Source organism: Triturus cristatus, chromosome 6 (assembly GCF_964204655.1).
Source record: "Triturus cristatus chromosome 6, aTriCri1.1, whole genome shotgun sequence".
NCBI classification, from domain to species: domain Eukaryota; kingdom Metazoa; phylum Chordata; class Amphibia; order Caudata; family Salamandridae; genus Triturus; species Triturus cristatus.
This window is the reverse complement of record NC_140589.1, coordinates 1,117,959,991-1,117,983,139: the sequence shown is the minus strand read 5'-3', so window position 1 is coordinate 1,117,983,139 and position 23,149 is coordinate 1,117,959,991. Positions and strand designations below refer to the sequence as shown.

At 45.2% G+C, this 23,149-nt stretch overlaps 1 protein-coding gene across 3 annotated transcripts in view; it reads right to left on the bottom strand.

Annotated features, from left to right (window-relative positions):
- The window catches only part of PSEN2 (presenilin 2), a 575,466-nt gene that overhangs the window by 523,946 nt on the left and 28,371 nt on the right, over positions 1 to 23,149 (bottom strand). For all 3 annotated transcript variants that reach the window (XM_085611985.1, XM_085611987.1, XM_085611986.1), the window contains exon 2: positions 6,704 to 6,855. In XM_085611985.1, the coding sequence (XP_085468111.1) occupies positions 6,704 to 6,823 (120 nt within the window). In that variant the 5' untranslated portion in view covers positions 6,824 to 6,855. The remainder of the gene's footprint in view (positions 1 to 6,703; positions 6,856 to 23,149) is intronic.

Here is a 23,149-nt window from a genome sequence, read left to right as displayed (position 1 = left end):
TGGGAGAGTGTGTCTGGGAGAGTGTGTCTGGGAGAGTGTGTCTGGGAGAGTGTGTCTGGGAGAGTGTGTCTGGGAGAGTGTGTCTGGGAGAGTGTGTCTGGGAGAGTGTGTCTGGGAGAGTGTGTCTGGGAGAGTGTGTCTGGGAGAGTGTGTCTGGGAGAGTGTGTCTGGGAGAGAGTGTCTGGGAGAGTGTGTCTGGGAGAGAGTGTCTGGGAGAGAGTGTCTGGGAGAGTGTGTCTGGGAGAGAGTGTCTGGGAGAGAGTGTCTGGGAGAGAGTGTCTGGGAGAGAGTGTCTGGGAGAGAGTGTCTGGGAGAGAGTGTCTGGGAGAGAGTGTCTGGGAGAGAGTGTCTGGGAGAGAGTGTCTGGGAGAGAGTGTCTGGGAGAGAGTGTCTGGGAGAGAGTGTCTGGGAGAGAGTGTCTGGGAGAGAGTGTCTGGGAGAGAGTGTCTGGGAGAGAGTGTCTGGGAGAGAGTGTCTGGGAGAGAGTGTCTGGGAGAGAGTGTCTGGGAGAGAGTGTCTGGGAGAGAGTGTCTGGGAGAGAGTGTCTGGGAGAGAGTGTCTGGGAGAGAGTGTCTGGGAGAGAGTGTCTGGGAGAGAGTGTCTGGGAGAGAGTGTCTGGGAGAGAGTGTCTGGGAGAGAGTGTCTGGGAGAGAGTGTCTGGGAGAGAGTGTCTGGGAGAGAGTGTCTGGGAGAGAGTGTCTGGGAGAGAGTGTCTGGGAGAGAGTGAGTGTGTCTGGGAGAAAGAGAGAGTGTCTGGGAGAGAGAGAGTGTGTCTGTGAGAGAGAGAGTGTGTCTGTGAGGGAGAGAGTGTGTCTGTGAGGGAGAGAGTGTGTGTCTGGGAGAGAGTGTGCGTCTGGGAGAGAGTGTGCGTCTGGGAGAGAGTGTGCGTCTGGGAGAGAGTGTGTGTCTGGGAGAGAGTGTGCGTCTGGGAGAGAGTGTGCGTCTGGGAGAGAGTGTGCGTCTGGGAGAGAGTGTGTGTCTGGGAGAGAGTGTGTGTCTGGGAGAGAGTGTGTGTCTGGGAGAGAGTGTGTGTCTGGGAGAGAGTGTGTGTCTGGGAGAGAGTGTGTGTCTGGGAGAGAGTGTGTGTCTGGGAGAGAGTGTGCGTCTGGGAGAGAGTGTGTGTCTGGGAGAGAGAGTGCGTCTGGGAGAGAGAGTGTGTCTGGGAGAGAGTGTGTCTGGGAGAGAGTGTGTCTGGGAGAGAGTGTGTCTGGGAGAGAGTGTGTCTGGGAGAGAGTGTGTCTGGGAGAGAGTGTGTCTGGGAGAGAGTGTGTCTGGGAGAGAGTGTGTCTGGGAGAGAGTGTGTCTGGGAGAGAGTGTGTCTGGGAGAGAGTGTGTCTGGGAGAGAGTGTGTCTGGGAGAGAGTGAGTCTGTGGGAGAGAGTCTGTGGGAGAGAGTGTGTGGGAGAGAGTCTGTGGGAGAGAGTGTGTGGGAGAGAGTCTGTGGGAGAGAGTCTGTGGGAGAGAGTCTGTGGGAGAGAGTCTGTGGGAGAGAGTCTGTGGGAGAGAGTCTGTGGGAGAGAGTCTGTGGGAGAGAGTCTGTGGGAGAGAGTCTGTGGGAGAGAGTCTGTGGGAGAGAGTCTGTGGGAGAGAGTCTGTGGGAGAGAGTCTGTGGGAGAGAGTGAGAGAGAGTCTGTGAGTGTCTTTGAGAGAGTGTCTGAGAGAGAGTGTCTGAGAGAGAGTGTCTGAGAGAGAGTGTCTGAGAGAGAGTGTCTGAGAGAGAGTGTCTGAGAGAGAGTGTCTGAGAGAGAGTGTCTGAGAGAGAGTGTCTGAGAGAGAGTGTCTGAGAGAGAGTGTCTGAGAGAGAGTGTCTGAGAGAGAGTGTCAGAGAGAGTGTGGTAGAGGTAGAGGGGTAGAAGAGAGATAGAGGGGTAGAAGAGAGGAAGAGTAGAGGTAGAGGGGTAGAAGAGAGGTAGGGATATATAGGCAAATGAAAAGGAAGCTATCAACTTCAGGAATATGAAAGAAAGCTCTCCTATCTTGAAAGCTGATTACTAGCATCTACTGAGAAATGCGGCGAAACTTTCAAACCACGGAGTCGTTTGAAAGTTTCGCCGCGTTTCTCAGGAGATGCTTGTAAACACAAGTAACCGGATTCATTTAATTTAACAGTTGGCTCCGCCCAGGATTGCTTAGTAACGCAAATGACAAGGAAGCTATCGACTTCAGGAATTTGAAAGAAAGCTCTCGTATATTGAAAGCTGATGACCCATGATGAGAGAGGAAAGCCATATGGCGCCTCTGCTCGTAAGCGCGCGCCTGCTCGCGTAAACGCAAGCTCTATGCCACAGTGGTAGCATTTTCTGAAGCCCTTACTAAAAGTCTCGCCAGAGCAGCGCATGAGCTGGCTCAGGCGAGACCTAAAAAGGGACCCAACATCACACAGGTTCATACAATAATATCACAATGCCTCAACTAGGAGTAGGCCCAGGTCTGGATAAACATCTGGTTTTTTTGCTATTCAGAAGGTTCCAAGCAGACAGGTGCTGGGCGAAAAAGTATGTTTTTACCATTCCTATTAAAAAAAAAAATAATTGGGAGAGAATCAGTGGAAGGCATCAAATCAATTTACCAGTAGCTCACAGTTAACAAAAGGCAATGCTTCTCTTCGGGATCGATCAACACAAGCCTGGAAAAATAAACACTTTGGAGCCTCTTAATTAGAATTTTCTCTTCATCATAGCAGTTCTTGTGCTCACCTTTCTCTCTGAAGAGTGAACTAGATTAGAACCACAATCCTAGCACCCACAGGTCTGGATCCTGGTCCTCTTGTAGACGTCCTAGATATTGTATGCACCTACAAGGAACTCTCAGAATGAGTATCCAAAATATTCTCTCGCAGAAAGGAAAATTAAGTGGCCCTAATGTCAGCACCCTGCAAAAGCTGCAAACTAAAAAATTTGAATCCTTGCCACTGTTGGAATGTTGTCTAAACATTTTTAACTTCCTGCTCCAATCTAAGAATACAGGTTATTATGCAAGTTTTGAAACCCTTCTGTCCATACACTAGCTCCCACTACGATCTGATCTGCTTTTCTATGACTGACAGATTTGGGTCAGATGAAGAATTTGTTTTTACCTTTGGCCGACCATCTCCTTAAACTGTTCCAATTGGCTACCATCACCTGTACCTTAAAGTCCATACCATTAATGATGGGATCTAACCTCCTACAGGAGGCTATGAATTATAAATTCATCACAGATCAGTGAGGCCAGGAGGGGGTTAGAAACCTCTCCAGGGTCTGTGAAGCGCTTGCGTGTAGAAGATAGGTGGGGTGAAAAAGTTGGGACTTAGCCCTCACTTTTGTGTGTCATCCATGGGAAGTATGATGGAGCCCATATATAAATCACTACTAATTTATAGATAAAGACCCTAGTAGTCAATGTGGGGAGTCAAAGAATCTTTTACTTGGTCTATAGGTGTAGTTATCAAGAAGGACAGCTAAAGGTTGCTCTGATCCTGACATGAACGCAACCGGTGAACCCACTGCTGTGGCAGATAAGCAGCAGCATTGTTTTTTAATTTGCACCATTTCCACCTAACGGAGCTCTAGAAACATTCAGCATGTGCGCAGCCCGAAGCTTTCTGCAACTCCGCATTAGAAAACGTCAAGAGTTCCAACTGCAGTGTCTGGTGGCTCAAGGCTCTGCTGTCAGTTTGGCTTGCACTGCAGCGACCACCGTTGATCAGTCACTATATGGAAGGATGGGTCGTCATTGAATCTCTCAAATGGAGGGGCTGCATATGCTGGGACCTTCCCTTGTTGACCTCTTTACCTGAACTGGTGGTTCCCATATTTACAGCTCTGATCATCGAGAACCCATTTAGCCCCCATACAGGAGAGCACAGCAACAGAAAGGAAGGTATATCAGATGTCCACAAAGAACCATCCGCACTGCGGAGCTGTATATGCTCTGCCACATCAAACACTTATTATTGAATAGATTTACATGCCGACCGAAAACGGTGCCAACTAGTTTTAGACAGATTGCCCTCCTGGATGCCTCAGGCAAACTATTTGGAAAAAAGCATATTATGCCATTTACAACAATGGGTTTCTGATCAGGATATTCTTCCACCGGAACAAGCTGGTTTTAGAAAGAACCATGGCACCCTGGATAATATAGCTATTGTTCAGACAATTGTAGAGAAATATGTTTTCTCCCGAGGGATGCCAATGTATACAGCTTTTATTGATTTCTCCACGGCGTTTGACAAGGTGGACCGCCAGACGCTGTGGAGAGAACTTGTCTTACTTGGCATACCAAATCATCTTTTGGGTCGGATTATGGAATTGCATACAGACACTTGGTGCCAGGTTCTGATGGGAGGTTCGCGGGGGTTATCATGTAAAATTAGAACGCATAATGGGCTTAAGCAGTGTTGCCTATTAGCACCACTTTTATTTTCATTGTATATCGCTGATCTCCTTGGCGCTCTGAACTCTGTAAGAGGGGATGCCTCCAAAATTGGTACAATGTCCGTTGGCTCTCTATTATATGCAGACGATGTTGCAATATTCGATCTAACGCCCATTGGCCTGCAACGTTGGCTGGACGCCTTAAGTAAATATGCAGAGGCTCACTTTTTGAAAATTAATATTGCAAAAAGCAAGATTTTGGTTTTTCGCAAGAAGGGGCTCAGAATAAAGAGATGTCTAAGATGGATGCTTGGGTCTGAAAAACTGGAACTGGTTGACTCGTATTTATATTTATGGAAGGGTTTTCCAAAACAGGTCGAGACTTGGAGCATATTAAACATTGTGTTAGCAAAGCTGTCTCCCAGGCAAGTGCATTAAACAGATTCTATACCATTTCAGCCATGTCTTATCTGTTTTTAAGGTCAAAATCCCTCCTTCGTTAATATATGCTGCCGAGGTGTTGGACATGAATTACTGGCTCTCGTTCGATAAAGCGGAAGGACGAATCCTGCGTCAAACTTGCAATTTAAACTCTTTGGCTGCCCCACATGTACTGTGCCTTGAATTTGGATTCGTTTTGTCCTTCGTTTGATCCCAGGCAGCGGTTCTCAGGTGGGGTAACTCCCTCTTTTTGGGGGAAGAGGGTACACTTAGGGCCGCCATGAGAATAGAAATCTTTGGCACACCAAAATAACAATCAACGTTATTTAGGTCCTTTGTATGTGCAAATGATACTTTCGGTCTTAGTTTGAATCCTGTTTCTCTTATGTCCCAGTCTTTACTGAAACAGCTCTTAAAGAAGTCTAGCTCCCCTATCAGTTTGGTGAGAGACGCTGCTTTAAGCCAGGCCAGGTCCAGTAATGTGGGGGTCAGTGGGAGTGCTTTGGGGAGTAAACCAGAGCCTTATTTAACTTGGAATATCCCTCACAGGATTAGAAGGCTGAGACTCCTACTGAGATTCGATCTGCTGCCCCTAAGAGAGGTTACTGGCATATGGGATAAAACACCTAGAGAGAAGAGAATTTGTGAATTGTGCCAGCTGCAAATCCAAGATCTAAATCACGTTTTATGTGCATGTTCAAAGCTGCAAAGTGCCAGGCGAGTGTTCCTAAAGCCAGTTTTCACCAAATTCAATATTTACTCTGCTCAGGAGGCACGATCTTTGGTTTTGACCCCTCCGAATGAAATGGTTTGTTTTAAGATATATCAATTTTTTTAAACATTTCTGCCTATTTATCAGAAATTTTTCCAACAGTAGTTTTATTGTCATGACTTAATATCGACTGGTTGGTTATTTGATTGCGTCATGTATTCATAACACTATTTGCACATCTCTTAGTATGTTTGATATAAGAGTTTTTTTATCTGTTGGTTATTTGATTGTCTCATGTATTTATAGTAACACCTTTCAGTATGTTTGATATAAGAATTTTTATAGGAATGTATAATGAAGTATTTTGTATTGTATGTAAAGTGTGTCCTTTTAATTTGCTGGTGTGTTTTTCTGGACCTCCGTAGGAGTTCCAAAACAAAATAAATAAAAAAAATTGTACATGCCTCCTGTTTGTCAGATCATGGACAGTTGTAAAACTGCACAAGCATAGTTTATGTCACCTACTAGCAGATTTCCTGATAACAGGCACAGCCCTAGAAAGGAAAATTAGCGGTAAAAGCAGATGCAAGTGAATAGACCAAAGTTAAAAAACAGGAAAAGGTTGTGGTTTCACAGAAAACAGGCTTGAAATGTTATTATAGCCAGGGAGTTTCCAGGGATTTCAGAAAATCTCTTATCTATCCCTAAAGGTTTTCATCCCTTTTCAACTCTGCTCATCTTCGCAGTTCACCTTTGTCCTCCTCTACCTTTTCACCAGAGGATTTGCTAAAAACTTTGTTGTGTGGCATTCAGAAGCGGATTCTCACCATTTAGTTCTACATAGCACCAATACCATTGCTAGCTGCTAATTTACACTGGATCCTGGAAAATGTTATCTAGGGCAATCAATTGAAGATGCTGGAGAAAAACAAAGCAACATGCAATTAGGGACCTCTCTCACTATGTAGAAATGACCTGCACTGCTAGGGGCAGGGTTTGGCTTGCACTCTGTAGTGGTAATGGAGAATTAAAGGATTATTTTTAAGAAAAACACAATGCAACATAATCATATATTCAGGAAAGTGAGATTAGCTTTTCATACCTAGACCTGGGCACTGGGATACTTAAATAACTCAAATACAAATTAGCTGAAACGGTGGCACAGCCACTTGCTCTAGTCTAGAGAAACCTACCCTATGTGTTGATTCTGTCGTCTGTGTCCCATCCTGATAAAAGGGAAGTGTGGGACTCTCCGCTTTGAGAAGAGATGTTCTTTCATTACACACATCTTCGTCACTCTCTGAACCATCCATGACTGTCTTCAATGAACGTGCTTATGGAGAATCTAAATAAAACAAAAAAACATTTCTTATTTTACTTAAAAAATACTCTAGATAGCATTTATAAAGAATACATAATCTAGTGTCACAAAGTCAACAGTAAAAGAACAAGCATTGAAAATGCAATAGGTCTCGCCTTTGATTAAGTTAAAGCCATCTGCTATGGTATTGTATAGCAAAGCAAATGGCTTTAACTTAATAAAAAGGCGAAACCTATTGCATTTTTAATGCTTGTTCTCAATGCAATTGATTGGAAGCAGGAACATGTACTTAACAGAGACACTAATCAGTATACACCAAGGTCTTCTTGTGTGAAAAATGCAAGACCTTGGGAAGGTAACAAAATGTTCTTGCGTAAAGAGCTGACTCTACTACTTTCTGCAATCCTCGCTTCTTTATGCCAGCTTCATAACGAAGCTGTTCTTTCTAAGGTGGCGTGGTTAAAATGTGCAATGTACAACACAGGACAACAAAATGGCAGTTTTTTAAAAATCCTGTCATTGTTCAGTAATCATAAGGCTTTGCTTGGTGAGCTTCAAACAGATATATAATCAAAATCGCAGTTGATTAAGCAACAGTGTTTTAGCATTGGTTAAGGCACATGTGTAAATTCACGTTATCAATGTGCATTAACAATATGCTGGTTTATGTTCTTAGTATGAAATGTCTGATATGCTGTATTTTTTACCATTGCTGTGTAGGGAGGGAGCAGGATTTATGCGAGGGGGCTCACTGGCTCGTGTGGGGGTTAGAGTTCCAAATGGCCTCCGCTTTGTTTAATAAAAACAAAATTAAAGGGGCAGAGCTTAGGAGATTATCTCAGTCTCCTACAGCTCCGACGTGCTCCCTTTCCTGGGCTGCTTGTGAAGATTCCTTCAACAGCCCAGGGTCTAACTTGCCAACGGAGAAAGTGCAAAGTAGTGGTGCACTCTGGCCTCACCCCAGGCTGCCGTGGGCATAGTGAAATCCATGACTAAGCTGGGAGGTGATTCTGACTGAGGCATGGCGGCCTTTCTAGATGTCGCCACCCAGTAAACTCATACAGTGCGAGGTGGCCAAGTAGGTGGAACAGAGTGTACTCAACTCCTAAGAGAAGACACAGGGAATGTAGAGGACTGCTTCTGTATTCTAGAGTTTCCAAGGGAAGACCTGAGCCCGCTGGAATGGCATAGTATGAAATGAAATGAAATGAAATGAAAATGTAATTTATAGAGCGCTGCAGCTGCCCTGAGGCGTCCAGGCGCTAGAGACAGAGAAAATCCTCAAAAGGTTACTTTCTTAGGCATTAAACAGATAAGTTTTTAGCTGTTTGCGGAAGCTGGTCAGGTAGGGATTGTTTCTCAGCTGCATAGGGAGGGTGTTCCAAAGTTTGGAAACGTTGTACGAAAAGGAGCGTCCTCCTGCTCTGGCTCTATAGATTCTGGGAATTTTGGCTAGATATGCCGTTGATGAACGAAGGGTCTTGTTGGGCCTGTAGAAGGAAATCAGGGAGCGGTTGATGTCTGGTCCCATTTCCCAGAGTGTCTGGTGGGCAATACATAGTGCCTTGAACTTTATTCTGTCTTTGACAGGTAGCCAGTGCAAGGTCTTTAGGCCGGTTTTTATTGAGGTCCTTCGAGGGATTCCCAGCAGCGCCCTGGCAGCACAGTTCTGGGTGCGTTGAAGCTTTTGTAAGGTGTAGTCTGGTGCTCCCAAATAGAGGGCGTTATTAAAATCCAGACGGGATTGGATGAGGCCCTGTATGATTATTTGTTTAGCCTCGAAAGGGAGAAGGGGAAGGACTTTTTTGATCACCCTAAGGAGGCCAAAGCAAGTGGCTGATATCTTGGTGGCCTGTGTATTAAGGCTCAGAGATTTATCGAGCCACACGCCTAGGCTTTTGATGTTGTCTCTGGGGGGTGGGGCTATTCCCATGCTTGGTGGCCAGATCAACTCTATGGTGGCAGGGGAGGCCGGGCCCAGAAGCATGAGCTCCGTTTTATCGTCATTGAGCTTTAGGCATGAGCTCATCATCCAGCTCTTTACGTCTTCCAGGCAGGCCGCTAGGTCTGGTGGTGGCTGGAGGTTGCTCTTCTGTGTAAGGGAAACCACCAGCTGGGTGTCGTCCGCATAGGAGATGATATTGACACCATGCGGACGAACAATCCCAGCCAGCGGCCTCATATATGCATTGAAGAGCGTGGGGCTTAAAGAGGAGCCCTGCGGGACTCCACATCCCAAAGGGCGACTGAATGAGCGGGATGAGCCGTTGAAGACCTGAAATGTTCTGCCTGATAGAAAAGATTCAAACCATGTCAGGGCATCTCCAGTCACTCCTAAGTCGGTGAGGCGGGTTAACAGGATTTTGTGATGTACCGTATCAAATGCGGCACTTAGATCGAGGAGGATCACTGCCACTGACCCTCCTCGATCCAGGATTCGTCTTGCCCCCTCAGTTACCGCCAGTAGGGCGGTCTCTGTCCCATGTTTGGCTCGAAAGCCAGTTTGGGAAGAGTCGAGGAGGTGGTTTTCCTCAAAAAAAGAAGTCAAGATGGTATTGACGTGTTTCTCCAGGATTTTTGACGCCCAAGGAAGTAATGATATCGGGCGATAATTACTGGGGTTGACCGGGTCAAGGGAGGGTTTCTTTAGTAGCGCCTGTACCATGGCGTGCTTCCAGGTCGTGGGAACTGTCCTGCTTACTATAGAGGAGTTAAGTAGATCCACGAGAGTGGGGAAGATGGTTTTGCTGGCCAAGCACAAAGAACCTGGAGGGCCAGGATCGCATGGGGATCCGGTTTTTATTTGTTGTGCTAATTTCTCTAAGGTTTCCAATGTTATCAGGGGAAGGGAGTCCAGCTGCTTGATCGAGTTTGGGGCTAGATGCGGGCCTTGGACAGGCGAATCAGTGGGCGGGTTGGGAAAAGAAAGATAGATTTTGTTGACTTTTTGAAAGAAAAATTCCACCAATTCGTTGCATTTGGACGGTGAATTGTTATTATCTGTAACAGGTGGAGGAAGTTTGATCATGGAGTTAACTATCCGGTAGATTTCTTTAGATTTGGATTTTGATGTAGTTATTTTAAGGTTGTAGTAGGCAGCTTGCGAGGTTTTTATGGCCAGTTTATAATTCCTGATCATTTCCCTATAGGTAGCTTTTTCTTCAGGATCGTATAATGCACGCCACTTTCTCTCCTGTCTTTTACAGAGACGTTTGTGGTTTCTGAGGTCTTCTGTGTACCAAGGTGCAGTTTTGCTATGTCTCTTGGAGTTTGATGAGTGTTCCGGGAGAACCGAGTCAAGAGAGGTGGATATCCACTCATTATATTTTATGTTGTTAGCGGTGGGGTCTTGAGAGAGAGAAGGTCTAGTGGTGCGAAGAGCTTGCGTCCAATTGTCAATGGGAAGTTTGGCCCAATTACGGATTTTCCTTGTATTAAATAAGGAAGGGGGTGATTTGCTTGTGTTCCAGTTGAAAACTATCAAGGAATGGTCTGTCCAAGGCAGTCTGGTAATGTTGCCCACTTTGAGCTGGTCAGAGTTACTGAAAATTGGGTCTAACAGATGCCCCTTTTCATGAGTAGCAGAGGAGACCAGTTGCTCAAGTTGAATTGCTGCCAGGCTTGATTGTATCTCTTGTGCCGAGGAGTCCAGCAGGTTGTCAAAATGGATGTTAAAATCTCCAAGTAGGGTGAAGTTGGAAGGAGAGACAACCGACTGGGAGGTCACCGAGAGTAGGGAGGTGTTGAAATGTCCTATAGGGCCGGGAGTGCGGTATATAAGAATACCGGGCGTGCTCTTGCCTGTAGCTGTCAACCAGTCCTACCTGTGCCCTGGTCTCCTAGCAGCAGTTTTTTGGAGTGCCCACGCCAGCATGCTACGGTGTTCCTCTGCCGCGGTTTGAATCCTCGCGGCCGCAGTGTGCAGACTACACATCCCAGCAACCCTAGCGGGAGACACCCGCCCACGTCATCAACATCGCGCTCGAAGGCGCATAAATTAACCGGGAGACCCGGCAGAGCGGGCGTGCTCTTGCCTGTAGCGGTCAACCAGTCCTACCTGTGCCCTGGTCTCCTAGCAGCAGTTTTTTGGAGTGCCCACGCCAGCATGCTACGGTGTTCCTCTGCCGCTGCCGCGGTTTGAATCCTCACGGCCGCAGTGTGCAGACTACACATCCCAGCAACCCTAGCGGGAGACACCCGCCCACGTCATCAACATCGCGCTCGAAGGCGCATAAATTAACCGGGAGCCCCGGCAGAGCGGGCGTGCTCTTGCCTGTAGCGGTCAACCAGTCCTACCTGTGCCCTGGTCTCCTAGCAGCAGTTTTTTGGAGTGCCCACGCCAGCATGCTACGGTGTTCCTCTGCCGCGGTTTGAATCCTCACGGCCGCAGTGTGCAGACTACACATCCCAGCAACCCTAGCGGGAGACACCCGCCCACGTCATCAACATCGCGCTTGAAGGCGCATAAATTAACCGGGAGCCCCCGCGACGCGGGATCGCGCGCGGGTCGGCGCCGGGAGAAGCCCGGGACAAGGGCGGGACCGTCTGAGGCCGTCCGAGGTCGAGCGAGGACGGGACGGGCCACACCTTTGCCGTCCGTGACTACAAGTTACCTCCTCTGGGACTGCCACACCACAGGTACTGTTACTGGTGAACATATTTGCTGTCTAGGGTTACCATTCCCAGATCCACTTGCAGCTAGTCGTCACACATGGATATAATGTCTAAAACAAGGAACTCTACAATGACAAACACTATGGACAATTATTTGGTCCAGATTGTCAGTAAAATTAACAACGATAGGAGGACATCATTGGGGTTAACATGTTCTCCTAGCTCTCCACCACTGATTCCTTTGTCTGGCTTACCGTTGGATTCTCCCTTACAGGCGACAAGTAGCATGTCCTCAGATTTAATGATTGTGGATAGTGACATACCTGATTCTTGCGCATCTTTAGCTCCTAAATCGCCATTAAATACTGTATTAGATATAGATGAGGCTGATGTAGGAGCTGACTCGCAGTCGCCCGCTCTTCCCTTGAGAAGTAGGTTAGTTAGAGCATGCAGAAAGTCCCAGTTTAAAAGTAATGGGTCTCGTATAGGGAGGAAAAGGACTACCATTGTGAACAAAAGCACTAGTAAAGAAGATGCATCAGGGTCAGTTTCTAACGTAAATCCCGAGACTGAGCTCTCTGAAAAGATAATAGACATGATTGATACTAAAATAGGAGGTATAATAACCCCATTGGTAGCCAAAATTGATCATCTTATGGCAGAGATAGCTAGGTTGAACGCTATAATAAACAGACCTGTGGATGAAGTCACTAGAACCATACCTATATCCCCAAATGTACGTATTTTTAATGGGGTACCCCCGAACGGAGGACAAAGAATTGTAGGAAATGAGAAAGTGAACATCCCAATCCAGCCATCTGGAACTAATAAAAATCTCCCGAAGGCAAGCATAGATACCCCTAAAGCACTAACACTGACAAGCAACCAATTTCAATGTATTTCCCAGGCAGAACCTCTTACATTGGTTCTTGCCAATGTTCCTGCTTTGGCAGCTGATAAAACAGAAACTACATCTTCTCTGATCAGTAAATCCTTGTATTGGCTGGTGAATAACATGAAGATGTCTCCTTGGGGTAAGCAGAAATTAGCCGGAGAAATTATTATGGCAAGAAGGGTCCAATGGCTAGGGCATCATCCGAAAAAATTTAAAGGTGATTGTGTGGTTTTAAATTTTTCCAATCCTGAAGTCCTCCCAAATGTCTTGGCCAATATAAACCCCCCGCAACGAAGACAAGGTGTCATCATCCCGCTAACTCTCAAATATTTCTATTATAAGAGAAATCGAGATACTCACAAAGGATTATCAAGATCAGGGTGGACACCGTCTCCAAGCAAAGGGGGTAGGAGTGTTTCCACTAGCAATTGGAACATTAGCCTAGAGAATAGGTTTGAGGTGTTGTCTGACTTAAACGATTGCGATTGACTTAAAGATGGAACTAATGTGGTGAATACGGATTTAGGGTTGGCCGTATCTGTGGCAGACCCCACAACTTTTGCTAGCTCCAGAGTTGCTGAGGCAATAGGGAATTATCAAGAAATTCAGACTGATGTCATTAAACCATTGGGGCTCAAATCCTCAAATAATCTTGGAGGGGTGTGTTTAGCAATCGATTTATCGGCTAATGTTTTACCAGCTAATCCAAGTGCTACTATAGATTGTCTGGGTAGGACAAAGGGTGAGATACAGGGCCCATTGACTAATAACTTTCCTGATCCCCTAGCACTTGACTCATTGGTAAATGTCGTACCAGATATTTTAAGTTCTACTAGTGATTGCCAGGATAGGGAAACTGGTGAGACCAAAGGACTATTGATTAAACACCCTTTTTACCCTCCTGCAATTGATACAGGTCTGACTATCCTATCCTGGAATCTTGCAGGTATAAATAACAAGCTGCATTCCGGTGTATGGAGTAGTTTTGTTGACCAATTTGACATCATTTTACTCCAAGAATCTTGGTCTCTGGCCCCAGTCTTTCGCCCTGGATTTCTCAACTTTTATATACCTGCCACTAAAAAAGCAAAAGGCCGACCATTGGGTGGTTTGATAATATGGGTACGTCAGTCACTATGTTGTAAAATCACCCAACTCAATCTCCCATCGATAGATATTTTGTCTTTAATCCTTAATTGGCCCAGCAACAAGAGTATGGCTATTTTCAATACTTATGCTCGAGGGATGGTTGGGGGTACTTCGTCAGATGTGATAAATGTCTTGGACCACCAGCTTGCAGTGCTCCCCCCTGAAATGATAAAAATTGTTGGAGGAGATTTTAATACAACCTTTGAGCCTCTTGGTCCGGAGGACCAATTTCTTGCTATTGAAGAGGACAATAGGTGGGGCATTCCCCAGTTGGACCTCCCCCCAGTCAAGAGATGGTCCGCTGCAGCCATCCAACTTAAAGCTCTTTGTCTAGAAAGAGGGCTTAGAGCTGCCAATGGGCGCACTAAATCAGATCGCCAGGGTGCAAGCACCTTTGATAACGGAAGGTCTGCTAGTCGGATTGATTACTTTCTGGTGGATATTAGAGCTTGGAACAGTCTGAATGACATGTCCGTAATCACACGGGATGAAAGTGACCATAATCCCCTGTGTCTGGAATTACATTTATCAAATACCCCTAGAGAATCCAAAACTGAGGGGGGGAAAGTAACTCTGGACATTGTCGCATCGAACAATATGCGACATGTCAAATGGGATAGATTTATCGAGAAGTTGGAAATCTTGGATGACCTCAAGAAAGCGACTATTTGCGAGGTGGCCAATTTAGGCCCTAAATCAACCAACTCCAACTTCCATCTAATTATGCTCGAGGCCCATAACATCTTTTTCACTAAACTCCAAGGGTTCTTCATGAAGCCCCCCAGTAGTGGAAAATTCATCAAGGGTTACCCACCTGAGGAGGGATGGTTTAATAAATCCTGTAAAATAGCCCGTAAGAACTTGAGTGTTGCTCTGAGATCAGGAGTTGCAGAAGATGTGAGGTCAGCCAGGAAGCTATATAGACAAGTTCAGTTAGTAGCTAAGAAGGACTGGGATGAGAATCAGTGGCAGGATCTGAAACACGCATGCTTGGCTAAAGACCAAAAACGATTCTGGGCCACATTAAAGTGGGGCAGAGGTGGCTCCGCACCTTCCCCCCAAAACTATGTGGCAAAAAATCAATGGGTAGACTTTTTTAAACCACAGTATGCTTCTGTTCCATCCGTAGAAGAGCAACCACTTCCCCCCACTGTTTATTTCCAAACACAGGTGTTTTCAATTAAAGAAGTCAACCTAGCTTTGGATAGTATAACAGCGGGCCGTGCACCGGGAATGGATGGGATACCTGCGGATGTGTTTTTAACCGATAGATTATCTTGGTGCCAATACTTTCAATGGCTAGCTAATTCAGTGGCCATGGGTGCACCCATTCCTTCTTCATGGAAAGGGGCAGAAATAATCCCGGTTTATAAAAAGGGTGACAAATCACTCCCAAGTAATTATAGACCTATTAGTCTCATAGACTCAGCACAAAAACTAATAGGTCGGCTGGTACAAAATAAACTCCAATCCTGGGTCGAGGATAACAACATTTTGTCACCATATCAAGCCGGGTTTAGACCTTGCACCAGCTCTATTGACCAAGTTTTTTACTTTTTAGCTCTTTACTGGAGGAACGTGAAGTTGTCCAAAGGGACCCTCTATGCGGTCTTTATAGACCTGAGATCAGCTTTCGACCTGGTGCCTCGCTCTAAACTTTGGAGGGTTCTCGCCCAAGCAGGCATGGCCCCGGAATTACTAACCTTACTCGTCCGCCTACATCAGAACAATTATGCACAAATTAGATGGGGAAGCCAGGGGGAGGTGACGGACCCATTTCCTGTTGAACGTGGTGTTCGGCAGGGATGCGTCCTGGCACCTACGTTGTTTTCCTTGTACATAAACGGGATAGTCGATCACCTTGGCTGTTCCCCTACTGATGCCCCTATATTGGCAGGATCCAGAGTGCCTGTTCTCATGTTCGCGGACGACACGCTGTTGGTTTCACGAACTCCAAGCGGATTACAGAAAGCGTTAAACATATTCGCTGATTTCTGTCATGATCGGGGCCTCGAGATAAATACCTCTAAAACTAAATTCATGTGTCTAAACCAACGACAAAATTTTAGAGGAGTAATAAAATTTAATGGTATTCCATTGGAGCAGGTTGAGGCTTTCACATATTTAGGAATATCCCTCCAGAACAATATGAAATGGTCAAATCACATTGATATGACTGTCTTAAAGTTCCACCAGCTCGCAGGTGCAATTATTTCTAAGCACAAATCTTCATTGACTAAGCCAATTAGGCCTGCCTTGGAAATCTATAATATGAAAGTTATTAGTGCATCGCTGTATGGCTCGGAGCTATGGGGGTTTGCAAATTTAAATTGCTTACGGCTGGCTGAAAATAAGTTCCTACGTAGCCTAACAGGTGTTCCCCAAAGTACCCCAATGATCCCACTAAAATACGATCTAGGGAGGAAAAAAATTGAGGATCTGGCGCAATTACGTCCACTTCTGTATTGGCGGCGGATCATGACAACGCCAGAACTTGCACATTATGCTAGTGCCCTGAAGGACATTATTAGGGCTGACTGTTTTCATTCCATTGCTTGGCTCAAAGAAATCAAGAATCTGCTTATAAAATTGGAGCTAGGGCATTTATGGAATGATATAAACGGTTCAAGCATTCCATCAAAGTCAATCCTCAAGAAATTGTATTGGGATATGACCTTGACATCTGCCTCTCGTGCTGGCCAAGGCTCTAACTTGACTGGCCGTTTCTTTGATACTAAATTTTTACCATCTTGTGAGGCATTCTGGGATATTATAGAGAGGCCCATGGACAGGAAACTGTATTTCCAGTTCAGAATTGGGTCCCTCCCTGTAAGTTTTACCCATAAATGGTCAATCTCCAAGGATGATAAATGTCACCACTGTCTAGATTTGATTGAGGATGCTGGTCACTTGTTGTTTGTGTGTCCGCTATATACTGCCCCCCGCCACAGATGGATAAAGCCAGTATTCCTAAATTTGGGAACACGTAGCTATAAGGAAGCTCTAAGAATTTTAGAATCTGATTGCACCCCCTGTCTGGCAATCGCTGTTGCTAAATTTCTGGGGTGGGCATGGATATTACGCCTTCGTGCCTTGAAATCCACTGAAGCTGATCAATGAGTGTTTTGCCACCAAGAAATGTCTAATTAATTTTTACCCAATGTTTGATCTTTTAAGATCTTTTATTCATTGATGTTGTTTTTATCTGATGTTATCCGCCAGCATAATGATTTAATGTATTTTTAATATATTTTAGTTTAGTATTTATGGAATTATTAGGATGTACTTGCTTTTATGACATGCTGTCGAATAAAGCTTTTGAAACTTGAATACCGGTAAAACAGGCGTTGGGAGTGAACTCAATAGAGAAGGAAAGGTTTTCACAATCCTCCAGGTCTTCCACTAAATGGCGGCAGGTATAGCTTTCTTTGTAGATAATCGCAAGGCCGCCACCTCTGCCCAGTGGTCGGTCAGCCCGCGCTATCTGATATCCCGGGATGATGGCTTGTGCCAGGTCTGGCTGGGAGTCTTGGTTCAGCCATGTCTCGGTCAGAAAGAAAGCATCTGGGGAGTATTCCTCCAGTAGTAACGAAATTTCTAGACAGTGTCTTACTAAAGACCTACAATTAAGAAGGAGCATAGAGTAATTCTTTACCTCAGCTCTGGGTTTCGTAGTGGTAGGGATTAGGTCTGATTTACAGTACTTGCAGCGCCGAGGGATCTCCAAGGGGTGTAACATAGTACCACACTTGGGAGAGACAGGTGGTCGCAGCTGATATAGGACGCTCGGGCTATATACCTGCCTGTCATCTTTGGAGGGGCCAGGGGACATGGCCCTTGGACCCGGCCGAGCGCAGACGAGCTTGCCTTAAGCGCGCCTTCGGCGCGCAGTCGGCGCGCCCGCTGCGCTCGTCCGCTGCGCGTCCTACGAATGGGCATGTTTATGGGGGTGGAAGAGGGAGGGAGCAAGCAAGGGGGCGTGGCCTGTCGGATGGGCGTGTCTCCTCTCAGCGACAGCTTGTAATCAGCTGTGCGAGGTACTGGCTAATCGAGTAGCGACTAGCGAGTGGTGAGTGAGTTTCATAAAAAAAACAAACACACAAGTGAGCACGAAATATACAATTGACAAGTTTAAAAATGAGCAAGGCGGCTCCCGGCTTTTCGCCTCAGGAGGGATTTGTCTGACAAGAGCGCCGCTACGGTCTGCGCGCGCTTATATGTCAGAAGGGGGCGTGGCCTGTCGGATGGGCGTGTCTCCTCTCAGCGACAGCTTGTAATCAGCTGTGCGAGGTACTGGCTAATCGAGTAGCGACTAGCGAGTGGTGAGTGAGTTTCATAAAAAAAAAAAAAAAACACACAAGTGAGCACGAAACATACAATTGACAAGTTTAAAAATGAGCAAGGCGGCTCCCGGCTTTTCGCCTCAGGAGGGATTTGTCTGACAATCAGTGTCAGTGTGGCACGGGGAAGAGCACGGCTGCACTGATACAATAGACTTAAACTAACTCGTGCTGTAGTTATCGGATGAGCAGTCAGTTGAAAAACCTTCTAGCTGCATAACCATGGCAAGACAGAGAGTGGTCGAGTCGACCTCCTTCCGAACTGATTAGAACCTGTGACCTGCAGCAGGGTGCAAACAAATCTGGTAGCAAGTGTTCAACCCACTGAGCTACCCAACTCGCATGGAGTGCTGTGAAAAATATAAACAAATGTAAGCGAGAGCAAAGACTCACCTCACTAAGGAAATCCTGAGCCCTCGGTGTTGGTGCACCTGAAAACCTCTTCAGATATAGACCCGCCCCAGTTTCCTTGCCCGCTCCTCGCGGGAAACTTCGCGCCAGCTCCTGGGGTCGAGCGATGGCTGCGTGCGCCGCGGCGGATTCCTCAACACTGCCGCCAGGCCCTTCAGCCTGCCTGGGAACAGTTCCAAACTCCGACAGGGGGAGGGAGGGAAAATGAAAGCACGTCGCCATGAACGCGTACGGACAAAAAAAAAACAACGTGCGTGTGTGCACATCACTATGCTATTTAAAGTAAACAAAGATGGCGTCGGGATGTCCATATGCGCATGCATTTTTTAGTCCGTACACGTGCATGTTTAGCTTTGTGAATGGCGAGAGCAGCCATCTTTGTCCATCTGTACGCGCATGCATTCAGCTTTGGCTGAATTGATCGCAAAAGGTCCTCGCATAGCGAGAGCAGCGCATGCGCGCTGCTAACGCCAGGCGAGACCTAAAAAGGACTTCAACTATAAATGGGGAAAAGGTCGCCCCTATCACAAGAATGAGGCGAAAGACTAAACTCCTTTAGAAGGTCAAAGAACTTTGCGAGGACTTTCAATATATATATTTTAATTCTAGTTGTATTATATAGAGCTTATTAGCCATGTTGAGTCGTTCAAGCGGTTTGTGGCGAATAGCACACTACTCGGGAACCCAAAGTAAGTAGGTAGATTAGTGATATATGTTTGCTTTTGAACTGTTTGAGCTAGAAACACATTTTTGTGGGTTAAATTCTGCAGATTATGCAGCAGATGATGGATTATGTGGCGAATGCAGCAAATCTATAAATATGTAAAAAACGCAGCAGGTGGACAATCAAATAATTCCAGTGCTTATATATTATCTGCCAATGAAAAAACAAAGGCTTAATATTAGTTATACTTAGGAAGAAATCATTTATTATTTCTATATAAAATAAACTTAAACTACAGAAACCTTGAAAATTCAAAAATTAGGTCTATAGAATTAAAATTTAAAAGTTATAATTTATGCCCACCCTAAAATTATGATAATCGCACACCTCAGAACACAGTGTTGCCAACTCGCTAGGCACACTACACATTAACTATAACTCAGCCCAATACCATACACAGTGTTCTCATAAATTATATAATTTCAGATGTCATGAGTCTAGTTATAAATTCTAGAATTTAACATACTATAACTGATGGGATACCAAAGGGTATAAGCAGTGCATGGAGAAGCAGTGTAGGGTTGGCCACTGGGCACTGAATGCAGCAGGCCTTGTGCCAGACTCCTGTAGGCAGCCAAGCCCCTGCCGAGCCTGGATGTTGGCTGTATGGAGTTCGCCGCAGGTCCAGGCCGGTGGCCAGGCCCTGCACCCAACCCCCGCGGGCAACCAACCCAAGCTGAGCACAGCATGGCATTGGCTGCAGAGACTGGCCTGCGGCCAGGCCCTGTACCCTAACCTCCTGGCTGGTAACCCTCCTGTCACCATCTTGCACACACCAGTGTTCAGACTGCTCTCCTGTCTCCTCAATGGGTGCTGCAGCTGTCTCACCTTCATTACTGCACCATTGCAGGTTCTTTAACACCCACAAATGCACACAAGTGCCGAAGCAATGGCCCAGCGCTTTGAGTCTCAAAGTTTAGCACCAGTCTTGCCCACCTCCAGGCTCTATCATCAACACAGTCTAATCCTTGAACCCTGGCTCTGGATGAAAGACTTCTTGACTTATATGATGCATTATACAGGAAAAGTTACATGATGATGATGATGCCAGTACTCATGACCTTTGCACCCTCTCTGTCCCCACGAGTTGAAGCAAGCTGGAAAAACGTTTCTCAAAAGATGGTGGACAAAAGTGCTTCTAGATCGCTGAAATTAAATACCATACACTGAAGTTCTTCCTTGATGGTGATATGGACATATGCATCTTGGATCCCAAAGGTTGTCATCCAGCCCCCTTGCATAAACCCAACAATCTGAGCCAAAGGGGCGATGTGAAAGGGCTCTAAAGGAGAAATTGATTTAGATCTAAAAGTATTCTCATTGTCCTAGTCTGTTTGGGATATTGAAGTAGCTAGAGCAAAACAACGGCCTCTGTGATTCACTGCCACATGCCCTGTGGCACCCAGGAGATGGCAGCTTAAAAAAACCCTTAAGAACTCTGGGGATGAATTCTGGAATCTTGGAGGATAAGCCAGAGTTTGCTACTGGTGTCGCAGCAAACAACATGTTTACATTACTCTGTACCATAATTTGACCATCAGCCTCTGACTCTATGACGACAGAAACTATACAAATTTTCGTATTTCTTATTATGGCTGTGGATCCCAAGTCCTGAGAAAAGCTCACAAATACTGTAGCCGAAAATCCTTTTAAAGTGCCATTATTCTTTCGAGAAGCTTCCCTGCTTATCTCACAGACGGGTCCTAACCACTTCTTAAGGAGGGAAAGGCCAATGACATGGCATCTGTACCGCAAGTATTAACACACAAAGATGCAGTGTGTAAGTTGATGCAACAAAAATTTAAAGTGATTTATTGCATGCCACCGTTATATTAAACTTTACATTTCAGAAGGTGTGGAACATAACGATAGATGCAGTGAACCTCAGTGGAGCATAAAATACACATTACTTAACAAATATTAGTGACAGACTTTTATACACGGATTACAGGCTTTTTAACAAATCGTAATAATATGCTCGTAGGACACAAACACGAGGACAAACAAAGAACATTTTCTTTCAGGTTCACGGAGTAGAAAGGAGCTTCTTACTGTTCTGTCCTTCCCAACAACATGCTGGCTGAACCACATTCAAGAAAAGGAGATAATGTTGCTTTTGTGCTGTGTGGGGGGCGTTTTGGCAGTGGGCCACAATTTCCAACAGCTTGCATGGTTGCAGGCCAGTCTGTTGCTACGGAAGAGAGTTTATTTAACTGCTGCTGCCACTGTGGAAGTGAAATATAGGAGTAATTTTTTGAGATGTGTCAAAGCAGTGAAAAACGTGCTCCGCTAAACCAAGGTTACTGAACATCTATGCTCTGTAATTCCCTATAATAACCACTTCAGGTGTAATGTAATGCAAGGTGGATTTGCAGAGCGCTGCTTGTCACCCGTGAGGGTATCCAGGCGCTGATTTGAGTAATGATCTCAGAATTATTCAAAAGTACTCATGGTACCAGCCACCAGAGGTAGGAGGCCAATGCCTTTCAGGATGTGATTTTCGGTATACAACGTTTACAACGCAACTTTTACACCGCACTACCATTACAACGAAACTGTAACAACGCGAAATCTGTTACAACGCATGCCATTACAACGCATGCCATTACAACGAAATGCACTAGATGGCGTGCTAACATTAGAAATAGTGTAGTTTTACTATCCAAACACCTTCCCTACTGCAACGTGGACTGGAGTTAGAATAGTAAATTATACATTTCTAATGTCAGCACTCCATCTAGTGTACGTCGTTGTAAAAGCATGCGTTGTAAAGGCTTGCGTTGTAACAGATCTTGCGGTGTAAAAAATGTGTTGTAACGGCATGCGGTGTAAAAGCATGCGTTGTAACGTCATACATCCGTGATTTTCGTATGTGGGTCTGGGGGGGAAGCCGAGTACACATGAAAACAGTCCTAGACTGGCGTTAATGGAGGGATTTATATACATTTCTTGATTTTTTTTTAGTGTTGTTTCAATTGACTTCCAAAGACAAACAATATTTTAAAACAACAGAGTAATGAATACACCTCGAAGAGCAGCATCATCGCATCAACATTTGTAGAATAGCTTGACTTAAGCATAATTCTCAAAGCATCATTATAAGCAAGCTAAGCAGTACGCAGGTTTGAGCATAATTTCATGTTGGATTCAGGTATCAATTTCGAACATAGTCTAAATCTCGTTTAGCTACGTTTCAATGTATTCAGCCCATGACAGCATTAAACATCCTAATCAACCTGTACAAATCACCTTGTCACTAGTGAGGCTAACTTTTCATTGCTTTTAGTGGTTCCTTTAATTTATTTATTATAACCTTTATCATTTTTAACAAAACTCCACAGGTGGACAACATTGATCAGTGCAGGCTGATGCACTATAAAGCAGAGTATCATGATTCGAACAGGACAATTCAAGTTATGGTATAGCAAAATATCGAGAAGCAATGAGCCGGTCATTCTTCTCAATCCATCTCCCCCGCTGCCTTACTCTCACTCCTAAACAAATAGTGTCCCCAGCACACGTAAACAACAGTTATATTGGTTAAATTAGCACGCTGTGAGCATCAAGTGAAACAAAGTGCGATGATTCTTGAGATTTTCTTTCTTTTATTCCTTTGTTCAGCCAACACGTGTTTCGTCACACAGGGTATTACACCCGCGACTTTATCAAGGCTGTACATAAAACAAAAAACATGGAGAACAAGCAATGTAACAACTAGTTTGAATCCGGATATAAAAGTTCATATTCATAGAGCTTACTAAAACACTCCAAAAATTAATACGATGATGTATGTGCACACATGCACAAGGATGAAGTGCGATGAGAAATTCAAGTATTTTAAGGAAGGTGATATAGTCACCAATGAAACCCAAAGGATGGAAGACGCGTCACCAATTGTACACGGTGAATGCGGATGTTAGGCCCATCCACGGTGAAGATAAAAACACACGTATAAACCTAGTTTTAAAAAAACCTGATGGAGAATAGAGGTGGCCTAACGTGACGTGAGAGTGCTTTCGCATTGCATGTCCAATGTGCAGATGAAACGAAAGATAAACGGTGTGTTCTTAAAGAAGCAGCAGCCATATAAATACCTATGTTCTTCTTTAGTTGGATCTGTAAAGATATCAAAACCTCTAGTGAGCTATCTACTCTGATAATTTGTACCCAAAGTCTAACCAACAA